Source organism: Myotis nattereri (assembly GCF_964212035.1).
Source record: "Myotis nattereri genome assembly, chromosome: 2".
Lineage (NCBI taxonomy): Eukaryota > Metazoa > Chordata > Mammalia > Chiroptera > Vespertilionidae > Myotis > Myotis nattereri.
In genome coordinates, this window is record NC_138076.1 from 26,616,724 (window position 1) to 26,642,921 (window position 26,198).

Below are 26,198 nucleotides of genomic sequence, written 5' to 3' on the forward strand. Positions count from 1 at the left end.
CGCCATCAGGGAGCACGTGACGCCAGTCTGATTTCTTTGATGTGAAGGTACCCTTTTCTCTTTAGTAAGCAACCTGCGGTGATACTTGGAAACATGAATGCCTTCAGCCATCCTGCATCCATTGATAATTTTTTTTTGCCTGAATCAATTATTGGTGGCTCCCAAGTGGTGATCTTCTACATCTATAATTCCTTCTACATGCATTAGCTGGTATTTTTCTCTAAAGAGGTTTCCCTCCTCCACCTCTCTTTTGAATGATCATCTACCTACCGCTGCCTGTGTGATCTTGAGTACGTGACATCACGTACACCCCTCGGGGCCAACGTTTTCTCATCCGTAAGGTGAGATGACCTATGGGCCACCTTCTTGACATTTACTCAGTCGGAGATTTCTCCAAAAAGATGGGCAAGGCATCCGCCAGAGAGAGAAATGGCCGGGTTCTGGTGGCGAGCCACCGCAGCCACCAGCCAAGAGTACCAGTAAAGTCTCCTCCGCCCGCCGCCGGGCGGCCGCTCCCATGGCAACAGTAACTGGTAACCTCTGAGCGTTCTCGCGAGAGCCAGCCCTCTAGCGACAAAGGTGCGATTCCCCCAGGCCTTAGACCTCCGCCCTGGCCACCTGCGCGCAGGGCCTGTCGCGCACGCGCACACGCACGCGCACGCGCACACACCGAGCCGGACAGTTGGTGGTGTTGGTTCGCCCCAGCTGTTCCTCTCGGCACGCAGCTCCGCGGCGCGCGACCCCGGAGTGACACCACGGCGCATACGCGGCGCGGGGGGAGGCGGGGGCGCGCAGGCGCCGCGGGGGAAGCGAGGCCGCGCAGGCGCGGACGGCGTTGGTTGAAGAAGACCTTCAGCGTTGCCCTGGCTGAGCAGAGACCTGCTCTCTAGGTGGAGGTGAGGGGAGCCGCGGCCGCGGGGCGTGCCGGGGGTCAGGGGCGGTGAGTCGCCATGGCGCCGGGGACCCGACGGGAGGCGAACCTAACGGAGGGCTCGGGAGGGAGAGCGCAGCCTAACGGGGCGCGGGCCCGGGTGGGCCGCGGAGGGCAAAACGGGACCTTGCTGCCCTGCCCGCCTTGGGTGATGGAGCTGCTGCGCGGGCGGGGGCCGGCGGCGCTGCGAGCGCCGAGCCGCGACCTCCCCGACGCCTGGGGTGCCCGTGGGACTTTGTTTCCTGGCGTCAAGCCGGAAAGGAGGTTGGTTTCTAGGGAAGTTGGGTCCCCGAACCCCAAACCCACTGCCCGCTCCCCAGCTTCCTCCCTGGAATTGTTACCCAGTATCGTGGGAGCCCTTCCATCCTTACCGCCGTGGGGAGGATGCTGTGTGTGCAGCCTGAAAAGGAGACGCGAGGAACAGACGGGCTCTTCGCTGACCGTGTGGTCAGCTCCGGGGTAAAGCCGCAGCCCCAGGTCACGAACGCCCTCTCCTCCCGCGTCTGCACCGGATGCAACCTCGGCACCGTGTGCGCGTCTACAAGTAACAAGTGCATTTGTAGCGCTAATCGAAATGGGCGATGACGGCTTTCGTTGCTCTCGAGTAACGTGAAGTCTCTTGTCTTCTCGATTTTTTGCTTGATCATACCAGTCGTACATTTCCCATCAGAAACCGTGGGCCCGAAGAAGTAAGCTTGAGCTAGGGGCAGAACCGAGATCAGCTGGTAAACGAAATCAGCTGCATGACTTTTGCAAAGCGCCCGGCAGTGGAATGCTGAAAAGTCGTGATGAGTCCCTAGATCAGTGGTTCTCAACCTGTGGGTCGCGACCCCTTTGGGGGTCGAACGACCCTTTCACAGGAGTCGCCTAAGACCATCGGAAAACACATATATAATTACATATTGTTTTTGTGATTAATCACTATGCTTTAATTATGTTCAATTTGTAACAATGAAAATACATCCTGCATATCAGATATTTACATTACGATTCATAACAGTAGCAAAATGACAGTGATGAAGTAGCAACGAAAATAATTTTATGGTTGGGGGTCACCACAACATGAGGAACTGTATTAAAGGGTCGCGGCATTAGGAAGGTTGAGAACCACTGCCCTAGATCCATGTTTCTAAACATTCAAGTGCACCTTTTCTTTTGTCAGGAGATGAAAAACCAGACTCTAAAGCCTTAACATTTCTATTTGAATGTATGGTGCCTGTTTTTTTTCTGTACTTATCTTTCCAAATTATAGTCTTCTGGCGAAATTTCAACAGATACCAGCATCAGTTGTGATCATAAAAAGTAATACCAGATTGCAATGTGTAAAATGTATAGAATCTATCATTTGAATACAGGGAACTGAACTGTAAAATAATTGCTCTGGAAGTGAACTCTGAAACCCTATGGCTTAGAAAAAAAGTTTTATTATGGAATGAGTCAGTACATTTATTATCCTGACCCTTTCATTTTACTATACTCTTCCCTTGAAACAAAGTTTTATTATGTTATGAGACAGTACATTTGTCCTGACCCTTTCATCTTTACATACTCTTTCCTCCTAACTCTCTCTGTATGTGTGTATTACACTGTTCCCTTAACATACAATGGCTGTCGTATTTGACAGATTTAGGTTAAGGAACAAATTTTTAATGAATTCACAATGAAGAAGTGCATCCTAAGTGTATGTCACGTTCAGGTATGATGGCATAGGCAGAAACTTAACAGAAGGCCAGGTTAAGACCTGGGCTGAATAAATACTGGTTTGAACGTGTAGGCATAGGGATTGCAAGGGCCTGCTGGTGCTCTGGAATTTTCTGGTTTAGTATCTGGGGCTAGTTAGGTTGCTTCAGGTGGTTGTACAGTTGGTTACACATGGTTTTTGAGATGGCTGCAGGAAAAGATTTCCCGTTACACAAAGGGCAGAGGAAGGGTATGTTTAGCAGTTGATAGAACTGAGCATTTCGATGTGAGTCTGGTTGGCGGCAGAAAGCTGGGTGAATTCTAAGAGTCAGCAAGGTAAAAAGTCAAGGCTCTTTGGGATTTAACTTGAGAGTACACCAATTTTTGATAAGGAGATTACTGCAGGCAGAATTATTCCTATTTCTGGTTCATGGGTAATATTTTAGCACTTTGTATTAAGAAGAGCTTTGAGCCCTAACTGGTTTGGCTCAGTGGATAGAGTGTCGGCCTGGGGACCGAAGGGTCTGGTTCGATTTTGGTCAAGGGCACATGCCTGGCTTGCGGGCTCCATCCCTAGTAAAGGGTGAGCAGGAGGCAGCCAATCAGTGATTCTCTTTTCATTGCTGTTTCTCTCTCTCTCTCTCTCTCTCCCTCCCTCCCTCCCTCCCTCCCTCTCCCTCCCTCCCTCCCTCTCCCTCCCTCCCTCCCTCCCTCTCCTTTCCTTTCTGAAACCAATAAAAATATATATTAAAAAAAAAAAAAGAAGAGCTCTGAGAGGGCATATTCTGGATGATTGCATTTCAATTAATATGGTAATTCTTATTTTAAGAGCTTAATTTCAGAGTGGCAAAAATGTTAACCCTGAAGATTTTTAGTGCATCTGTTTAAGCTTACAGTTCCTTAACAAATTTATCTTGTCGCTTATACAGCTTTTTGGCTTTATAGGAGCCTCAGAGAAGTTTTTCTAATGTAAATTTTCCTTTGCTTAAAGTAAAAAGTTAAATTAACACATTTCTCCTTTGGCCTCTGAGAAATTTCTTTTCTTTGAAATGCTGTCAGAAGATGACCTCTGACTCTCCTGAAAAAAAACCCTTTTATTTTTCAGTGTTCAGGAAAGCTTTTTTTAAAGGATCTGAATGCCTTCTCAGCTTTGCTGGCATTCGGGTGTAAGCATTAATGATGCAAAGGAAGAGAAAACGTGTACCTCTTCTCACAGCTCTGTATAGTAGAAGGACTAAGGGTGAATAAATACTAAATGGATATTTTTATTCATTGTTCCCATTTTTCTTTATAAGAGATGTGTAACACACCAACTTACTGTGACCTAGGAAAGGCTGCCAAGGATGTCTTCAACAAAGGATATGGTAAGTATGCTATTGTAAATTTCCAGTGTGAGGTAAATGTTAGTATTAAATGCTTATATCATGCTAGTAAAATGAGGTTAATCAACATTAATGTGTCTCACAAGATTTAAGGGGATAACTATTAACAGGTTATTAGACTTCATTCTTTAGAGGAGTCACACAAGTTTTAAAAACAATTGTTTAAAAATAAGACCAGCCCTAGCTGGTTTGGTTCAGTGGATAGAGCATTGGCCTGTGGACTGAAGGGTCCCAGGTTCGATTCCGGTCAAGAGCACATACCTCAATTGCAGGCTTCTCCCCGGCCCAGGTCCTGGTCGGGGCACGTGCAGGAGGCAACTAATCAATGTGTTTCTCTCACATCAACATTTCTCTGTCTTTCCCTATCTCTTCCATTCTCCCTGAAAATCAATGGGAAAATATCCTCAGGTGAGGATTGACAAAACAAAGAAAATAAGACCAAATAATATAAATCTGTAATATGTATGCTTTCTGTGGCTGCAGTTAAAGCAGGGGATACATTTTTCCTTCTCTAAATAATGGCAGTATTTTTGTAAGAGTGAAGACCCAACTTTTAACGTCTTCAGAGTAACATATATTCTTTGATCCAATAGACATTTATTTTTAGTTTTTAAAGTTTAGTCTTTAAACTTTTGATTTTTTGTGTTGTACGCATTTGATTTTCTTTATTAACTAGTAATGTTAATTATATATATTTTAAGCTTGTATATATATCTGCATAGTATTTTCTAATAATTTTAGTTCTCAGAATAGTACATATTTCATTCATTTATTTGTTCTTTAACTTATAGTTTTAAATACGTCTTCATTATTTTGAGGGGTTTAAAAATTATGCTTAAGCTAGTTCATTATAATTGTTTCTTGTGGAAGTCTCACCTAATGAGAATACTGTGTATTTTCCAAATGGAAGGGACTATGGACTATCTTCATCATTTCTGAGTTACAAAAACTGGAGTGAATGTTACATTTTGTACATTACTGTGTTTTTGTGTGTGTCTAGGGTTTGGCATGGTCAAAATAGATCTGAGGACCAAGTCATGTAGTGGAGTGGTAAGTACCTAATATATTTTCAATAAATGTATCCTCATGAACTGAAAGGAACCAGTTTAAAAATCAGTGTTCAGTCTGGTTGTGTGAAGCAGCGTACTTTTGGCTCTGTGCTCTCTTCCCGACAGTTTTCTTCCACTCTCAGATTTCAGTGAGAATCCTCACTCAGCCACTTAAGCCCAGAAACAGTCAGGTTGAATTTTGTTTTTGTCATAACTAGACTATTCTTAAGTCTTACTCTCAGAAGGTATAGTGTGTGTGTGTATATATATTTGACCCATGCCATATTGTTATAAATCTTCATGAGTATGGGCACTGAAAACTTTCCTTTCATTGTATTCGATTCATACAAGTTTTATCATCCTTTTACAAGAATAAATTAATTTTAGCCTCTGCTTCTTCATGATTAATTGAAGCAAATGTAGAAATAAAATGCACATAGAAATTAGTTTATAGTTTTTATTGATGATCATAGAGTCTTTTTTACTGGAAGTTAAGAATATAGTAAAAGGTATATATGTGCATATTTTCAAAGCATCATTAACCAGAGCTTGTATTAAGTCTTAGCAACTAGATTACCTTTACATTCACCTCATTCTCTGATTTCTCCTAATTGGCCTCATCTTTTTTGGTATTACCTATTCAAACAGATGCAAAGTTTATTTCTAGGTATAATGATTTAATTAGAAGGGAAGAGGTATGTGGAATTCTTATGATACTTTGTCTCAGACTCTGTATAAACCTGGTTTGTCACTGTCATTCTTTCCCTGGATTTTCTAGTGGTGAATAAATATATATGCAACTACATTATTAGGATGGGCACATTGTATATGGTTCTGTTAAGATAGAAATATAATACTCATTCGGAATTTGCTCAAGTTAGGTTTATGTTGCAAAAACCATCAACTAAAAATGTTATCTCCCTTTCATGCTGCTGTGGTGTGGGAATATTCATTCAGATGGTAAGAAAAACAGCATATGTGTGCTTATTTTTATGGTTGCTTTTGGTCTCTGGTACTGATTCATGATAAATTATATCCATTGCTCCAAATTTCTTAGATTGGATCTTGATATTTTTATCATATACCCTTTAACAGTAACATTTTAAGATTATTTTGTTGCTTTCTAGCATTTAATGTAGAGCTGTGTGCATGTTATAAATGTGTTTTGCACTGTTTGAGCTAATTATGAAATTAGACTAAAACACGCTATTATGAGCTTGGAACTGAACTTAGAAAAATACTAGCCTTTCTTCTCTTTGAAATTTGTAATTGGTATTTTAGACTTGACAAAACTTTAAACTAAGAAATGATAAAAAAGAAAGGTAGACTGATTACTCTTTCTTTAAATATATATGCTATACTTTCAAGTTAATGAAAGGTAAGTGTAAAAATTAAAACACTGGGTAGTTGGATCTACTAAAAAAAAGTGCTGGCCACATTAAATAATTGTGTGAACTGTTAAACATAACTAGCTTTTTATCATTTTTTACTAAGGCCTTGCCCTAAATATGCAGCATGATATTCTCTGCAAACTTTCTGTGTGGTGTTGATAAACAGATCAGAGTTTCCCAGTTGTTTCATCAGCCTAGAAACAGAGTTAGGGAGCAGGGTATTTGTTAAAGGGAGGATTCATGTTGCAGGCAATGAAATATAACTGGTCAGGGTTGGCAGTATTTCAGAAATGTTCTTTAAAAACAGGGCCAATCAGAATGGTTTTTTCTTGACAGTTCATAGATTGTCAGTGACAGGTGTTGACTGTTTGCTTCCCCTAGAAGGATATCTATTTCTAATTGCTTATTGTCATATGACTGAAATGATACCTAACTAGAGAGGAGGATCTATTTTAAGGTACTCAGAATAGCTATTTGATAGAAAGCACTTTAAAGGTAGACAAGGGGAGAAGGAGGTAGAGGAATAAATTATAACATTGCATTTTGTTATAGCAATTGGATAGACACTTTCAGATATTAAAATCATTTATGCTGAAAGTTTTAATAGTTTTGTGGAAAAAAGTAGTAAAGTTTTCATAACAGTGTGAATGTACTAAATGCCACTGAACTGTACATTAAAACGTGGTTAACATTATATATATTAAGTTTATTTTATAACAATGAAAATAATTTTTTAAAAATGCGTTAGGGTTCTGACCCTATTAAAAGGAGGAAGAGAGACTAGTGCTTCCACTGATTTGTGAATTATAAGGACTTTAAACTTAACTAATAGTTTAAATGGTGATAGAAAACTGATCATCTTTTTCAGGCCATGGAAGTAAAATGTTTAAGATTCTATATTTTTCTCATTTTTAGTAAAGTCATTTATTTTCAATTAAGATACTTTTTTTTTAAAGAGAGAATATACGATTTCCATTTAGTAAGAGAATATATGAAATAAGAAATATCAATAAGAGATGGAGTAATGGAAAGATCTAAAACTGGTTAAAATACTTAGAGATTAGAAAGAAGGAAAGCAGGCAATAAGTTGCTGTAGAGTAAGGGCTGTAGTAAATGTTAATTGTACTGGTGTCTACTGCATTGAACACTGCTTTCTGAAATGGTATTTTGCTATTTGATGAGCACCCTTTAAAGTTATTTTTTATTGCTTAGGAATTTTCTACTTCTGGTCATGCTTATACTGACACAGGGAAAGCATCAGGCAACCTAGAGACAAAATATAAGATCTGTAACTATGGACTTACATTCACCCAAAAATGGAACACAGACAATACTCTTGGAACAGAAATCTCTTGGGAGAATAAGGTAAGAGAAAGCATTAGCAGATATTTGTATATTAAATTTATCTTGCAGATAAGATGATGAAAAAACCCCAAATGTAATCTAAATGAAATCTTACAACCTATCCAGGAGCCATATTTTTTCTCTGTTCGTGGCCTTCTTTGGTATGTCTTATGTTTATAGAAAGTAGGGCTTTGTTTGTGAGTACATAATTATTACTCTACATCTTTATTCTGAACTGTTCTACTTATTCTGTTACACACCTAAGCCTCTCCTGGGTAGACCAAACTATTTGCAGCGATTTAGTTTTAACATTGTTTTGTAATCATTGCAAAATTTGCTCCAAAGAAAAATATTTCTAAAATTCTACAATGTTTTCAAAGATAAATATATCAAATATTTGTCAAGGGCCTGCTGTGTACAGGGCACTTTTTTTGAAGTTGTCTATATGTACATTACCCTATAAAAGTAATCTATATATATAGAAGCCTAAGCGACCAGTTGCTATGACATGCACTGACCACCAGGGGCCAGATGCTCAACACAGGAGCTGCCCCCAGGTGGTCAGTGCATTCCCACAGTGGGAGTGCCACTCAGCTGACTGACGGGCACCGTACAACTGGCTCATGGCTGGCAGTTGCAGCTGTGGTGGTGCCTGTAGCAGAGTGACAGCGAGTCTACCGAGTTACGGCGATGGTGGCAGGCATAGCGGGGCCGGGATGAGCGGGAAGCCGCCTGCCACTTCATGCACTACTACATCCCTCAGGGGATGTTGGACTGCCAGTTTCAGCTGATCCCCGCAGGCCATGCTGAGGGACCCCATTCATGCACTGGGCCTCTAATACACACACACACACACACACACACACACACAGATATATAAAATAATAAAAGCTTAATATGCAAATCGACCAAAAGGCTGAACAGCAGAACGACCATCCGGACACCCACACTATGACACGCATTGGTGCTAGGCCAGCCAAGGTGGGTGCGATGCAGTTGGTTGGGGGGCCCTGCCATTGCCCCACAATCGCCCTGCAGAGGGAGGCCCAGGCCACTGGCCAGCAGGGCAATCAATTGGGGAAAGAAGGGGGGTGGCGGCGGACACGGGCAGCTCCAGCCAAGGCGGGTGTGGGTGGGGGAAGGGGCCAACTGCCAGCAGCTAGAGGGAAGCCCAGGTCCCAGGTGCTGGCAGCCGGTGGGTAGCCTGGTGCTGGTAGCTGGAGGGGAGCCAGTGCCGGCAGCGGGGGGATGGAAGGCCAGCCTACCCTTGCAGTATATATACTAGAGGTCCAGTGCACGAAATTTGTGCACTTGCAGGGGGGAGGGGGTCTCTCAGCTCAGATTGCGAGGGGGCGCAGGTCAGGCCAAGGGACCCCACTGTTGCATGATAGGGGCTGGGGAGGGACACGGGAGGTTGGCTAGCCAGGGAGGGACCACGGGAAGGCTCCAGGGCATGTCTGGCTCCTCTCGCTCAGTCCCAATCGGCCAGACCCCAGCAGCAAGCTAACCTACCAGTTGGAGCGTCTGCCCCCTGGTGGTCAGTGCATGTCATAGAGCGGTTGAGTGGCCTTAGCATATCATTAGCATATTAAGGTTTTATTGGTTGAATGGCCGATCGGAGGACCGGACTTAGCATATTAGGCTTTTATTATATAGGATATATATAGCTGAATGAAGTACTTAACTTGGCTTGTTAAATATCAGGCTGTCTTATTACTCTAATTTCAAGAGAGTATTTTGTTGTATTAGGACTTTGTTGTTTTTGTACTATGATCTTCATTACTGGCTGGAAGAGAATTTGACCTTTATATTTTAACCTGTTGTTTTGATGAGAGAATCATGATGAAGCCTGAGGTAAGGGTAAAGGGGTAAAGGGACAAAGAAGGATGAAGAGGTAATTTATTAAATAATTTAATATTTGTCTTTAATGACTTCCTTTTTTTTGTTGTTGTTAGAGAGGAAGTTAGAGAAAATTTTAGAATTGGTTTCTTGAGTCAAAATAAGAATTGAAAGTTACTAATTATTAATTTTAAATCTTTATTTTTCAGTTGGCTGAAGGGTTGAAACTGACTCTTGATACCACATTTGTACCGAACACAGGGTAATTATCCAAACCCCATTTTCTGAAATGTTTTTTAGCCTGAGGGGTTTTAAGTACGAAATTGCAATAAAAAGTTTTGATGCTTCAGAGGTTGTTAGGAATATTAGAGACCTTGTGTATGCAGTGAAAAGAAAGAAAGACTCCCTTGAGGCAGAGTAAAATTGTTTTTTGAAAATTGAACAGATGAACAAAAATATACATCTAGTCCAAAGAGGCACATAATAGTAGAAAAAGTTTAGGAACTAGAAGGGTCTGACATTAGGTATTTCCTAAGTGATTCCAAAGATTCATGCACTGGGCCTCTTTGGACTAGATGTATATTATGGTATTTTACAAAATAATACGGTATTTTGCTGAGAATTTCTTAAGAAATCAATGTAATCTGGATGTAGAACACTATAATGACTAGTTCTGCTATTGACTTGCTTTCTTAGCCTTAATAAATCCTCCCAACTTCCCGGCTTCAGTTTCTTTATCTAAAAATGGGTTTGTGTTGTTCCCTATCTGCCTATCAAAAGAACAAAAGTGCAGAGTGGCATTTCTTAGCTGTATCAACAGGTGCGTCCTTCCTGCCACACACTTTAACCATCTTCAGGACACATAGTCTCATTAGAGGCCTGATTGGAATAGAAAAGGATTATTAAGAACTAATTTCAGTATTACCCTTCAAAAATGCACACTTCTCTTCCATCTATCTAACATTGTCTATAGGGAAAACACTGACCCTTAGGAAAATAAGTGTGTTTACAAAAGGGCTGTACCCTTTAAGAAAAAAAAGTACACTTCTCTCCATGATAGGTTAGGTTATTAATTTGGAAGCTAAGTGTGTCAGGTGTTGTTACCTTTTGTAGCATTTGGGCATTTGGAAATATTTAAAGAAATTTGGCTTCTACATATACATATAATTCAGATTATTAATTTGGTTCTGAAATATCTTACTCCTTTTAAAAATTTTTTATTATATTTTTTATTGGTTTCAGAGAGGAAGGGAGAGGGAGAGAGAGATAGAAACATCAATGATGAGAGAGAATCACTGATCAGGTGCCTCCTGCACACCCCTTACTGGGGATTGAGCCTGCAACCCAGGCATGTGCCCATGACTGAAATTGAACCTGGGACCCTTCAGTTCCCGGGCTGACACTCTATCCACTGAGCCAAACCGGTTAAATGGCCCTTTTTATAGGTTTCTTCATGCCTTCAAGAAATTAATCATGAAATAACCCATCATTTGAATTTATACTAAGGAATAGGTAAAAATAGTATATATATGTCTAATACTAACAAAATTATATTTTTTAAGCTAAGTAATTTGAAACATGTTTGTTGTATGTGTGCCATCTACCACTAGGGGAAAGGGGATCTTACTGTAAAGATTCCTGAACAGTATCAGAAAGTCTTACTCTTCACATGTGTTGTGTTGTTTTTTCACAGAAAGAAGAGTGGGAAGTTGAAGGCCTCCTACAAACGGGATTGTTTCAGTCTTGGCAGTAATGTGGATATAGATTTTTCTGGCCCAACCATCTATGGCTGGGCTGTACTAGGCTTTGAAGGTTGGCTTGCTGGCTATCAGATGAGTTTTGACACAGCCAAATCCAAACTGTCACAGAATAATTTTGCCCTGGGTTACAAGGCTGCAGACTTCCAGCTGCACACTCATGTGTGAGTGTTTATAATTTATTCCTCCCTTAGTGCCAGTACAGTCACCCAAAAAGTTGGTGGCCATTAGCATGTTGAGAAGCGATGGTACTTGCATTTAGTGTGCCTTGGTGAACATCCAGCCTTGCTGCACTGTTTTCATAGTCAGCAAAACATTGCCAAAGGTTAGTGCACTTGGTGCATTGTGCAGTGTTGCTGGCAGTTCCTGGCCTCTCAGCCTGCATCCATACTTAATGGAACTCTAGAATCTGTAGAAGCAGCGTTGGGATGGAGAGAGCCCAGGACATGGGTCACCTCCTGATACAAGGGGTCCTTAGGAGATGGTCCTTCCTCTGCTGCCTACTCAGCCTTGCAGTCTTCTGACACAGGTCTGTTTGGGTCATGAAGAACGAGCATTCCAGTCATTCTCTGGAGGTTTTCCGATACCCTTGGTCAGGAGCAGCAGATCCTCAAAGCGATTCTGGATTCATTTCTGTAGGCTGCATCCTATTGGTGAAATGAATTTGAACTTTTAAATTGTATTTTATGTCTTGGGCTACTAGGCACCACTGTTGCTATACCAGAAAGAGAAAGCATGTGTTTTTGAAGTGTTGCATGTTTCCTCCACTAGATATTCTAATGCGCTTATGATGACTAAAATAAAGTCAAGCAGTGGTATAGACAGTGGCATTAAGATTGATGAACAGTGTTTTCAGGAAAACCATGAAAACTCAGGGACTAATCTCTGGGATGCCTTGAAGCAATTTAGGTACTTCTTTGGAGCAGTGCACCTTAGGTATTGTAGGGAGGGTGCTTTCTAACTGTAGGACACTTCATTTTATTTTATTTTACTTATTTTTTACATAGAGGAAGGGAGAGGGATAGAGAGTTAGAAACATCTATCAGCTGCCTCCTGCACACCTCCTACTGGGGATGTGCCCACAACCAAGGTACATGCCCTTGACCCGAATCGAACCTGGGACCTTTCAGTCCTCAGGCTGATGCTCTATCCACTGAGCCAAACCAGTTAGGGCAACTGTAGGACACTTTTAAATGAAATCCAGAACTGGCTCTATTCCCATACTTATACCACTGTATGTATTTTATGTGGGATCTTTGTTGAACTCAACTTTGAAGTTTATAGATTCTATGAACATCAGAGAGACCTCTAGGTCATATTCACCTGAGGTGTCTGCCTTCGTATATAACTTAATTGTGACAAAAAAATTTATATCATAGAGGAGCCAAGTAAATGAATCAAGTGCTAACTACATTTTAATTAGGTGGTTAAATTACATAACTGGGTTTAGTTCCTTGTTTGATTGGTAGTTATTTATGCTAGAAGTTTGCTGAAATCTATAGTTGCTAAATGACATCCTGGTTTAGAAAATCTTTGAATTTGTTTCTATATCACAACTATGGTACAAACTAGATATTTTGACTTTTTCTTATACCATGAAAACAGGAATGATGGCACTGAATTTGGAGGGTCTATCTACCAGAAGGTTAATGAGAAGATTGAAACGTCAATAAACCTTGCTTGGACAGCTGGCAGTAACAACACCCGTTTTGGCATCGCTGCTAAATACAAGTTGGATTGTAGAACTTCTCTAGCTGTAAGAAAGTGCTACCAGATTGTGTCTACTCTTAGGGTTTCATCTAAGTTATTAAAGTTGTGATATGGTTGTAGTTTGCATGTTCTGTATTAACTTTTATGAGCTAGTCATTGTGTAGTGAAAAGAGTATTACACCTGAAGTCAGGATATTGGCTTCTAGTCCTAGTTCCTCCTATATTTGGCTATTGTCTGATCTTCTCGAGTCATTTTCTCTCTTTGGCCTCAAAATTTCTTATCTATAAATTCATGGGATTTGATTATTCCTATTGGTATTAGTAATTTTTATTAATAATAGCACTAATTGAGCTCTTAAATTTCAGGTACTGTGCTAAGGGCTTTACGTGTATTATTTCATTTAATCCTCACAACTATAGGTGGTGAGTAGTGTCCTCATGCCTGTTTTACAGATGAGGGAACTGAGGCTTAGAGAGGTCAGGTAACTTGCCCAGGGTCACACAATAAGTGGCAGTGCCAAGATTTGAACCAGATCTGTCTCTTACCAGAGATCATGCTCTAACCAAAGGCTGTAAACTTGCATCTCAAAGAATTCAGTACACAGGGATATTTGCACAGTGTTTTAAAAAGATTTGCTTGAGGCCGTTATGCATGCATTTTCAAGGTCCCTGCTGTTGCTACCAGTTCTCTTAACTTCTTAGAAGGTTTATCTTTTTATTAATTAAATTTTTAGTTTCAGTCATTCTAGATTGGCCTTAAGGTGCTTTAGCTTTGGAAATCTGATGCATGAAGTGGTGGTCGTAATGGACTTATATATTATGAAATTGATTGTTTTCTCACTGTTTCTATTTCATCTCCTAATCTTAGGCTAAAGTAAATAATGCCAGCCTGATTGGACTGGGTTATACTCAGACTCTTCGACCAGGTAAGTAAAATTAATAACAGTGGGGTTCAGGTAGGTGATAGAGGAATCTAATCTAATAAAATACAAACACGCAAATTGACCATACCCTTGCTACGCCTTAAGCCACGCCCACCAGCCAATCAGAGCGACTATATGCAAATTAACCCAACCAAGATGGCGGCTGGCAGCCACAGAGCTGGAGCAAGCAGGAGGCTTGGTTGCTTCAGTGATGGAGGAAGCCAAGCTTCCCGCCTGCCGCGGCCAGCTCTGAGCTCCACTGAAGGCAACAAAGTTTCAATTATAGAAGATAAATAATCCCCAGATACCTGCTTTTAGCCGGCCATGGCCACGGAGCTGGAGCGAGCAGGAGGCTTGGTTGCTCCAGTGATGGAGGAAGCCAAGCTTCCTGCCTGCCATGGCCAGCTCTGAGCTCCACTGAAGGCAACAAAGTTTCAATTATAGAAGGTAAATAAATTCCAGAATAAAAAAAGAAAAAGAAAATGAGAGGCTGGGAGCTTCTGTCACCAGGGGGGTTGGCAGCCTGAAAACGGCCCTCAGCCCTTCACCCAGACTGGCCAGACAATCCAGTGGGGACCCCTTACTCTAAAGCAGGTGCAGCCTGAAAACAGCCATCAGCCCCTCACCCAGACTGGCCAGGCAACCCAGTGGGGACCCCCACCCTGAAGGCAGTGTGACCAGCTTGCAAACAGCCATCAGCCCCTCATCCAGGCTGGCCAGGCAACCCAGTGGGGACCCCCACCCTGAAGGGGGTATGACCAGCTGCATACAGCCATCAGCCCCTCACTCAGGCTGGCCAGGCACCCCCATGGGGACCCCCCCACCCTAAAGGGGTGTGACCAGCTGCAAACAGCCATCAGCCCCTCATCCAGGCTGGCCAGGCACCCCAGGGGGACCCCCACCCTGATCTGGGACACCCTTCAGGGCAAACCAGCCAGCCCCCACCCGTGCACCACACCTCTATCCTATATAATAAAAGGGTAATATGCAAACTGACCCTAACAGCAGAACAACTGGGAATGACTGGTCACTATGACACACACTGACCACCAGGGGGCAGGCGCTCAATGCAGGAGCTCCCATAGGGGGAGCTCTGCTCAGCCACAAGCCAGGCTGATGGCTCCTAGTACAGCGGTGGGAGCCTCTTCCACCTCCTCAGCAGTGCTAAGGATGTCCGACTGCAGCTTAGGCCTGCTCCCCGCTGGCAAGTGGACATTCCCCGAGGGCTGCCGGGTTGCCAGAGGGATGTCTGATTGCCATCTTAGGCCCAATCCCCCGGGGAGCGGGCCTAAGCCAGCAGGTGGTCATCCCCTGTGGGTTCCCAGACTGCCAGAGGGCACAGGCCGGGCTGAGGGACCACCACCGCCCCCCCCCACCCCCCCCCGCCAGTGCACAAATTTTTGTGCACCAGGCCTCTAGTAATAAAAATAACCTACAAAACAACCTATAATCACTATAGGCTGATTCAGACAATTTTGTAACATTTGATTGTTCATACAAAGTAAAACATCAAGTACTGTTGCTTAAAAATTTTTTGTGTATTTCTAGCTATAACTTGGGCACTCTGGCTTATGAATTTGGTTGATCACTCATTCTTCTTAACCCTGAATTCCAGTTAAAGTTTGCCATGATTATGCTTTGCTCATTACAGATCAGTTGATTATGGATAACCCTGTGTTGGGTTTAGTAATAGCGGCATGCTTAATGTCTCTTACACCCAGCCGTAACCCATGCCACTGACTCCATCTGTTTCTAGTAAATGCAGTTCTGATTGTAATACTTGTCACAAATGATTGTTGTGTTCTCTTCTTCCTAGGAGTCAAACTGACCCTATCAGCTTTAATCGACGGAAAGAACTTCAATGCAGGAGGTCACAAGGTTGGGTTGGGATTTGAACTAGAAGCTTAATGCGGTTTTGAATAAAGCATCAGATTTCTCCCTGGAGGTGAAGAGAAATGAACCCACTGTTTTGGCCTTAAAATTCTTCTCTGAAATTTCAAAAGTGTGAACTTTTTATTCTTCCAAAGAATGGTAATTCTCCCCACACTGAAGTCTAGAAATCGCAAGTCCATCCTAAGGGAGGTGCTTGACGGCATGCTGGAAGTTGTCATGTGTGTGCCACATTTCAGTTCAGTTCCGCAGTATTCTTTTACATGTGTTCCTCAGCGACAATGTAGTGTCACGTTACCAAGGAGATAACCTGACCTCCAGTTTGTACATCACGTCCTGCATGTCCCACACCACTTTTTCATGACCTTTTGATATATTGGTCTCTGCTGTAGTGGAATCTTTGGTTTTGCATCAGAGTAAAATAAAATAAACCCATCACATTTAACATAATCATTCATCTGATTTGCTAGTGGTGGTTTTCTTATATTTGGTGTGATTTGCTTTGGAAAATACTCTCATAGGTGGGATTTATGCCTAAAGTGGTATGCCTGAAATATCTATGCTGTTGCCTGTCCCTTCCACTTTAGTGTACCTCACTCTTACTACTCCTCTGCACTCAGGCCGAGGAGTGGAACAGTGAGTTTTGAACTGCTGGGCAGAGCAGTTCTGTTGAGACACTGACTGCCTTTAGTTAGCAGTGTTACAGAGTAGAGTAGTATCAGGCTGGTCGTTTTGAGAAAGAGTGAGGGTGTGAGTGGTCAAAAGACCGGCAAAGGAAAGGGGACAGTTGGGGAGGAAGTACTGTAGGGAAGAAAGTGTGGTAGGGGGAGGCCAAAGCTGGAGGGGGAAACATCTGGGGCTCTTCCCAGGCTTCAGGAAAATAGTCTTGATTACTACGTCTAGAAAAGTACTAAGCAAAGAATGGAATTTCCGGTTTAGGAAAAAAATGAGTAGAGTATGATCACAACTTATGGGTAAGTCATCTTTCTAAAAGTAGAACTCCTTTGAAAAATATTTTTAAAACATAGGATATATGCTGTTGTAACAAATTCAGTTTCAACATAAATAAAAGTGAAAATTGCCATTCCTCTCTTCAAACCCTATTTCTTCTAACAATTTGATATATATCCTTGCAGATATTTTTCAGTGGCTTTAGAGTTACTATATATACAATGTGAAAATGCATATTTTGTTTCACAGTATACTTTTCAACATGGAGCCCTTTTTGTTTGTTTATATAGATCTGCCTCATGTTTTTTTATTTTATACTTTAGTATAAATGTGACATTATTATTTATTTAACTATTCCTTGTTTGTTGTATTCAGTTTTTTTGCTTTACAAACAGTGCTGCATTGACTATCTCTGTCCATTTACTTTTGCCCACTTCTCTGAACATTTCCACAGCAGCATCCCTGTGCTGTGAGGATGAAAATGACCCATGTCTGTGCTGCCCCAGGTGGTGGTCACTAGGCACACAAGGCTGTTGAGCACTTGAAATGTAGCTAAGTCAGTGGAAGAGCTCAATTTTAAATTCTGTTTCATAATTCCCTGATTTTCCTGTTCAGATGCCTTACTTCAGTGGTTCTCAACCTGTGGGTCGCGACCCCTTTGGCAGTCGAACGACCCTTTCACAGGGGTCGCCTAAGACCATCCTGCATATCAGATATTTACATTACGATTCATAACAGTAGCAACATTACAGTTATGAAGTAGCAACGAAAATAATTTTAAGGTTGGGTCACAACATGAGGGACTGTATTTAAAGGGCCAGAAGGTTGAGAACCACTGCCTTACTTAGTTTCCCAATGAGTCATCTTAAAAACAATTACACCTGGTTGCTTTTTGAAAAGTTTCAGTGCTACAAGGATTTCCCCCTACCACCAAAGATTACTAGAACCCAAATTCCAACCACCACTGCCTATGATACCAACCACATGATATAAATTTATTTCCTCACCGGTTTTGTGGGTTGAACCACCATTACAGGAGATAAAATACAACAGGAAAGGAAAAGGGAAAGAGGTAGGCAACATTCATTGTCTTGTTGACACCCTGCATCTGGTTAACTCTCTGTCTTACTGGATGAATTTTATGTACAACATGAGAGTGGATGGGATGCTGAGATGGGCTGACCGGTGTTCCCCGTGGGATTTCTTCATGGTCTGGAGCAGAGAAGTGAGCCATGTGAGCTGGCAGCTAGCTGCTGTGTGTTAGAGGAGTGATGCTATGGGCCATTTCTCTTCCGTGGATAGGGGCTACAAATGATGAGGGCAGGAGTCATAAGGAAATAGAACAGTGGTTCTCAATCTTCCTAATGCCGCGACCCTTTAATACAGTTCCTGATGTTGTGGTGACCCCCAATCATAACATTTTTGTTGCTACTTCATAACTATAATTTTGCTACTGTTATAAATCGTAATGTAAATATCTGATGTGCAGGATGTATTTTCATTGTTACAAATTGAACATAATTAAAGCATAGTGATTAATCACAAAAACAATATGTAATTATGTATGTTTTCCGATGGTCTTAGACGACCCCTGTGAAAGGGTCATTTGACCCCCAAAGGGGTCGCGACCCACAGGTTGGCGACCCTCAGGTTGAGAACTGCTGAAATAGAAGGAAACACTCATGAGGTATACCTCTAGTTAATTTGTTATTTACCCGTTGAAGTTAGTTTTATTTATGGCCTGAATTAAATGGGAAGAAAATAGATTTGTGTTTTTTTCCCTTTCCTGTGCTATCCCTTTTACATTATTTGTTATTGCAGAGCTACAGAGCCAGATTTTTTTCACTGATATAGTAACCCATATATGGACATAGGTAGTTTAAATTCAGTGTTTATTCAGTAGTTTTGTTTAATTATATGGTTGACTAGTCTGTATCCTGAGCACCCTCATTATTGTGCGAGTCATTAGGTTGTAGGTTGTAACAAAACAAAAAAACCAAACCCACACATTTCTGGAGCTTGTGTGTCAGGCACTATGCTGGTCATCCTTTATCTTTTTTATTTTTTATGTATTTTTTAAATTGATTTCAGAGAGGAAGGGAGCTAAGAGGGAGAGAGAGATAAAAACATCAGTGATGAGCAAGTATCATTGATTGACTGCCTCCTGCATGCCCTCTACTGGGGATTGAGCCCGCAAGCTGAGCATGTGCCCTTGACCAGATCAAACCTGGGACCTTCCAGTCCTCAGTCCAATGTTCTATCCACTGAGCCAAACCAGCTAGGGCCTGGTCATCTTTTATAATCCATCTAGTCCTCACAGCAATGACCGCAGACACCGGGAAAGAGCCATGAGAGGCAGCCTAGGGTGGAGCAATTGCTTGTGATTTCTCATGGAAATTCTCAATAGCTCCCATCTCTTCCCCAGAAAATATAGGCAAGCATTCTCCCTTCTACTATCCCAGCTTTCTCCTCCTTATCGTCTCTATTCCCCCTTCCATTTCTCCCCAATTTAGCCTTATAACTCCTGTAGCCACTTCTATATTTGATTTTAATTTTTACAATTGATTCAGAATACTGCTAGGATCTTCAGTCTTGCCTTTAGAACCTTACTCAGGCTAATTTAAATGGCCTTCACCACAGCCTTATGAGCTTTTGTACCTGGGAGTAGAGGACTAACATTCTAGTACAAGTGTATTTAATGCCAGTGGAGTCTTTGATTCAGCGAGTCCACCCCTAGGAATTTGCCTTAGAGAAATAATCAGAGCTGCACAAGATCTATAAGGTTTCTCATAATAGAGAAAAAGTGATTGCCATTCAAATGTGCAAAAAATAGGGGAATGGTTAAATAATGGTATGTTTATTCATTAAGTGGAATATTATTCAACCATTAAGAATCATGTTTTTGAAGAGTAAATCATTGAGAATTATTCACAACATGTTAAATAGAAAAAGCAAAGTAAAACACTAATCTCAATTTTATTTTTTAAAATATATGCAAATACTCCAAATTATTTTTTTAAAGAACATTTTTTTTATATTTTTTTTATTGATTTCAGAGAGGAAGGGATAGGGAGAGAGAGATAGAAACATCAATGATGAGAGAGAATAACTGATCAGCTGCCTCCTGCACATCCCCTACTGGGGATCGAGCCCGCAACCCTGGCACGTGCCCTGACCTGGAATCAAACCTGGGACCCTTCAGCCCACAGGCTGACGCTCTATCCACTGAGCCAAACCAGCTAGGGCAATACTGCAAATTATTAATACTCGTTATCTTGAGGTAGAATCCTAAGTAATTTTTATTTATTTTATACTTTATTTTTCTGGTTTTCTAAAGTGAATTTCTTATCTCTGTCATTAGGGAACACTCTTCTAATATTATTGTTTGGAAAAGGCCGCAGCAGGCAGTATTCTAATTGGTGGTGAGTGCCCTTGCAGCTCTATGAGGTTTTCTTAAATTTTGTAATAGTAGAGTTCACACATCCTATTTTAAATATTAATTACAGCAAGAGACCAGAAAGACGGCACAGTGTGTTGCTAATCCATCATTACACTCTGAGCACCACTGCTTGAGGGATAGAGGACGATAAATGTCCCAGGTTCATTAAGTTACTAAATGTCTGTCCTTAAAAGCTCGCTGCCAACTTGGCCAAAACTCCGGTTCTAGAACCTTGGGCAGGAGGAGCCGAAGCCGTTTCTGGGCCGTCCTACAGAGTTACCTACAGACACAAGAAGACCATCCTCCCCTCTGAGACTAGCTCTGCCTGTGCTTGCTCTATGTCCTCTTGGTTCCCTCGGCTTGTTTACCTTTAGAAGCAAATCCCCTTTTACGTTTGCCCTCCACTTAAGTGTTGGCATTCAGGTTCTATCCTCTACTCTAACCCTCCCCTTAGTGTGACATGTTTGTGTAAGGAGTCTTTTCAAATTACTGCTGCTTTTTTTTTAGATTCTGACATGCCTCAGGGCCCTTCTCAAAATAAGGGTAGTCTGATAAGAGTATTCTTACTCAGATTTTAAACTAATTGTCAATTAGGACAACTTGTCAGTGGCTAGAGTTCTAAAGCTCCACCGTTACATCCGAAGGCTTGTTGCTGCTCTTGCTCTGAGTGAGTGACAGCAGGGCTGGCCAGGGCAGCCTCCTCTCCGGCCCAGCCTTGGTGGCATGGGGGAGGGGAATTCTTGTGCTCTGAGGTCAGTCTCCTCTCATGAGGCAGAGAGGAGGAACTGACTGCAACATGCCCACTTTATTCTTCCCAAATGTACCAATCAGAGGCATCCTTTCCTCTTGTGGAGGGACTAAAAGGGTAGAGAGCAGCCAAAGTAGGATGCTAACAGTGGTCCAACACATGGAAGGAGATACTTAAGAATGGGGCACAACTTTGACAGCGTGTGTCTTACACCATAGCCAGTTCCTCCCTCCTCCAAGAGATCTGGCTGGTTCACTTAGGAAATATACCAAGCTTTGAAGTCAGGGTGAGTGGAGTATGTGCTTAGACATGTCTTCCTGGTGATGCTCACATACCCATTCTGTTCAGCCTTTGCACACCACTACTGTCTTCCTGGACAGCCACCTCCTAAAGCTAACTCTTCCCAAAGCTTGCTTCCATCTAAGAAGGCTCTCCTGACCTCCAAACCTTTACTGCCTTCCTGGCAGACACCTCCATATTCTGCAGGTAACTAAAACTCACCATTAACCAATCTAAATCAGTGCTTTTACTGTGCACTTTGCAGCCCAATGTCTGCCTCTTCTGTGAAAGCTCCCTGACCTCCCTAAGCCACTAAGCGGCCCTCCCCAGCGTTCCTCCCACTCTGTAGAAACACCTTCACTGTGGCAGCAATCATACTGTATTGCAGTTTTGTTTACTGTCTCACCTCCTGCCTATGAACTCCTAGAGGAGGTCTATCTGTCTTCCTGCCTCCAGTGGCCAGGCCAGCACTTGGCACATGATAGGTCGCCAATGGGAGTTTGCTGCCATCAGGCAGGTGGGCCTGTTTGGCTGCCAAGTCATACAGATTTCTGCATATGGATTGAGGTTCTCCTTCAGCAAGTAATCATAGTTCCATGGGCCCATCAAAGAAGCACAGATAATTCCTGGCAACCCTGATTTATGGTATAATTGACATTTTGTGAGATGTCAAAAGGTTCTGGAAAGATGGTCATAATTGCAATTACCCTGGGCCCCACTGGGTGCCGCTGTTGTTGCTCCCAATGGGAGATGAGGGTCCTGCTGTGGGGTCCATGCCTTCTGCCCCTGAGCTGAGTCTGTCTCCCTTTTGGACCTCTGACTCCCTTCCTCATCACCTGCCTGCTCGTAGTGTGGAATCCCTACACTAGAGTTTGGTTTAACCTCTAAATGTCAAGCCTTGGGGAAAGGCAAGGAGCGTGTTCATCCTCCTCTGGCCCGAATCCCTTTTGCTCTCCTTTGTTTTATTCTAGCCAGTGGAGATGGACAACAGTTGACCACCCTTGTTGAGTCTGAAACTCTTCACTTAAACTCAGATTTAATTTCCTTATAAAAACAATAAACCTCACCCTTTCTTCCTAGGCTTCCTTTCCAAGTCCTTAATTACCTCTCAGTGTTCCTGCCCAAATCCTCCCCGCAGGCCTACAGCACCACCCTCCTCTCTCGAGACCACAGTTGTGGATAGTCTGACAGCTGCTGCACAGGAAGACTGAGATAAGGTCAGGAGGCCCGGGGCCGCCTCTGGCCCTGTTGCCATTTGGCTGCCTAACCTTTATCTCATTCTGTGCCTTGGTTTCCCAGTGCCTGGCCAGTTCCAAGGGTTTCAAAAAGGATGGTAGTGGGACAATGGGGTAGAGGTGGCTTTCCTTGTTTCAGAATATGCTCTAGGGTTGTTTCATTGTCTTTTCGGTAATAAAGGATGATGTGCTCTGAAAATATCGAGGAGGATGACAATCCAAGAACAGGGCTACCTTTCCCCTTCATGAGACTTTAACCATATCCTATAGCAGTGATGGTGAACCTCTGACAAGAATAAACTGTGTTTCACATACAACTGTAAACCTACTTTTGCTCCACCCTGTATAATTTATGAATGATCCCCTCATATAATTCACATACCTATCTGGCACCATACATCTATATAAATATAAAACCCTAATATGCAAAGAGACCAAACAGAGGAACAACCAAACAACCAGTCACTGTGACATGTGCTGACCACCAGGGGGTGTGCGTGGAACATGGCAGGTGTTGGCAACAGCAGCAGAGCACAGAACATGGCAGGCATCGTCTGCAATGGGATGGTGGAGCAGGTGAGCGGGGGCGCCAGACCAAGGCGGAGTGCCAGTCGCTGTCATTGGGGTGAGCCTCTGGTAGTTACTAAAAATTCTTTGCTCTCATGCACCACAGTCCTGCTGCCTGCTTGCACCTGCTACTGGCGCTGGAGCCACCGCTCACACCTGCTGCTGGTGCCCGGTGCCGGCCCTGATCACCTCTGAGGGCTTCACCGCCCCCTGCTCCTGAGGGGCGATCGGGGCAGCAGCCGTCACTCGCAACCACTGATGGTGCCGGCCCTACTGGCACCTGCTGCTGACGCCAGCCCCAATTGCTCCACGCTGTCAGTGGGTGAGAGCAGGCCCTGTGCCATCAGTGCGTGGGAACAGTGGCGGTGGGAGCAGGGCTGCTGGCAGACAGGAAACCATAGGCTGCAGCAGGAGAGGCCGGGAGGGGGCGCAGAGGATGGGCTGAGACCCACCCCTGTGCCTACTGCAGCCTCGTGGCCCACAGTTCCTGTCAGGGTGCATGGATTCATGCACTGGGCCCCTAGTAGTTATTATAATATTATTGACTACTAGAGGCCTGATGCATGAAATTTGTGCACTGGGGGGGTGGCCTCAGCCCAGTCTGAACCCTCTCCAATCTGGGACTCCACAGAAATCGGGCCTAAACCAGCAGCTGGATATCCCTCTCACAATCCGGGACTGCTGGCTCCCAACCGCTCTCCTGCCTACTTGCCTGCCTGCCTGATTGCCCCTAACCGCTTCTGCCTGCAAGTCTGATCATCCCCTAACCACTCCCCTGCCAGCCTGATCAATGCCTAACTGCTCCCCTGCCGGCCTGATCGCCCCCAACTGCCCTCCCCTGCTGGCCATCTTGTGGCTGTGGGTGCTGCCATCTTTGAGGGTGGGACAGTCAATTAGCATATTCCCTCCTTATTGGCTGTGGGAGCCATCTTTGCGATGGTGTGAGGGTCAATTAGCATACTCCCTCTTCATTAGATAGGATATTCTCTAGTCTGTACTTTACATCCCATGACTATTTTCTAACTACCAATTTTTACTCCTTAATCCTTTCACCTTTTTCACCCAGCCCCCCAAACCCACTCCATTCGTTTGTTCTCTGCATCTATGAATCTATTCCTGTTTTGTTTGTTCATTTATTTTGTATTTTATATTCCACATATAAGTGAAATTATACAGTATTTGTCTTTCTCAGTCTGACTTCTTTCACTTAATGTAATAATATCCTCTAGGTCAATCCATGTTGTCACAAATGGAACTATTTCATACTTTTTTATGGTCAAGTAATTTTCCATTGTATACATATGTACCACCACTTTATTCGCTTGTCTATTGTTGGGCACTTGGGTTGCTTCAATATCTTGGCTATTGTAAATAATGCTGCAATGAATAGGGGTGCATATATCTTTTCAAGTCAGTGCTTTGGGTCCTTTGGATATATACCCAGAAGTGGAATTGCTGGATCATCAGGTAGTTCTATTTTTAATTTTTTTGAGGATCCTCCATACTCTTTTCCACAGTGGCTGCAACCTCTATTCCCACTAGCAATGCATGAGGGTTCTTTTTTCATCACATCTTCACCAACACTTGCTAATTGATAATAGCCATTCTGACCGGTGTGAGATGATATCTCATTGTGGTTTTAATTTACATTTCTCTGATGATTAGTGACATTAAGCATCTTTTCATATGTCTATTGACCATTTGTATATCCCTCTTTGGAGAAGTGTCTATTAAGGTCCTCTGCTCATTTTTTAAATTGGATTGTTGGTTTTTGTTTTTTTGGTGTTGAGTTGTATGAGTTCTTTATAAATTTTGAATATAAACTCCTTATCAGATGCATCATTGGCAAATATCTTCTTCCATTCAATATATTGTCTTTTCATTTTGTTGATAGTTTTCTTTTGCTATGCAAACACCTTTTAGTTTTATGCAGTCCTATTTATTTATTTTTGTTTGCTTTCTTTTTCTTGCCCAGGAAGATATATCAGGAAAAAAAATATTGCTAAGAGATAATGTCAAAAAGTTTACTACCTATGTTTTCTTTTAGTTTTATGGTTTTGAGTCTTACATTTAAGAGTTTAATCCATATTGACTAGTCTAGCTTCATCTTTTTTGTATATATCTGTCCAATTTTCCTAACACCATTTATTGAATAGCCTGCCTTTACCCCATCGTATGTTCTTGCCTTTGTCATATATTGATTGACCATAGCAGTAGGTTTATGTCTGGGCTATTTTGTTCCACTGATCTATTTTTGATCCATTGTCTGTTTTTCATCACAGTACCATGCTGTTTTGATTACTAAAGCCTTGTAGTGTAGTTTGATAATAGGTAGCATGATACCTTTGTCCTTCTTTCACAAGATTGTTGTGGCTATTTGGAGTATTTTATGGATCCATATAAATTTTTGGATTATTCTAGTTGTGTGAAAAAGGCCATTGGTATTTTGATAGGGATTGCATGGAATCTATAGATTGATTTGGGTAGTATGGACATTTTAACATTGTTAAATCTTCTTATCCATGAGTACAGTATATGCTTCCATTTATTTATATCTTTAATTCCTTCCATGTCTTATAGTTTTCCAAGTACAGGTCTTTTACCTCCTTGGTTAAAGTTATTCCTAGGGCCCGGCCAGTGTGACTCAATGATTGTCAACCTATGAACTAGGAGGTCATGGTTTGATTCCCGGTCAGGGCACATGCCCAGGTTGTATGCTGGTTGGAAACATGCATGAGGCAGCTGATCAGTGAATCTATCTTACCATTGATGTTTCTATCTCTCTCTCCCTATCTGAAATCAATAAAAAATATATATCTAAAAATTTATTCCTAGGTGCTTCAATATTTTTTGGATGCAGTTGTAAATGGGATTTTCTTAACTCCTCTTTCTGATAGTTCACTATCTATATATATAAAAGTCTAAGCAACTGTTACCAAACGATTGGTTGCTATGACAGCGCACTGACCACCAGGGGGCAGACGCTTAACGTAGGAGCTGCCCCCTGGTGGTCAGTGCGCTCCCAAACCAACCTTCCATGATTGGCCAACTTCCCATGGTCCCTGCCCCCTGCCCCCCGGCTG

General features: G+C 42.5%; 1 protein-coding gene across 4 annotated transcripts; it reads left to right on the forward strand.

Moving 5' to 3' along the window:
* Nucleotides 1–644: 644 nt before the first annotated feature.
* On the forward strand, nt 645–16,346 carry VDAC3 (voltage dependent anion channel 3). Of its 4 annotated transcripts, none has more exons than XM_081085006.1 (9): nt 645–896; nt 3,907–3,975; nt 4,994–5,043; nt 7,646–7,798; nt 9,826–9,878; nt 11,310–11,537; nt 12,979–13,129; nt 13,952–14,009; nt 15,823–16,346. In XM_081085006.1, exons 2-9 carry the CDS (start codon nt 3,909–3,911, stop codon nt 15,912–15,914), a joined length of 852 nt encoding a protein of 283 aa, XP_080941132.1. In that variant the 5' UTR covers nt 645–896; nt 3,907–3,908; the 3' UTR covers nt 15,915–16,346. The 4 variants fall into 4 exon arrangements, with proteins under 4 accessions (XP_080941132.1, XP_080941135.1, XP_080941133.1 ...); XM_081085009.1 differs by having other exon boundaries at nt 810–896; nt 13,952–14,013; XM_081085007.1 differs by having other exon boundaries at nt 822–940.
* Nucleotides 16,347–26,198: the final 9,852 nt, after the last annotated feature.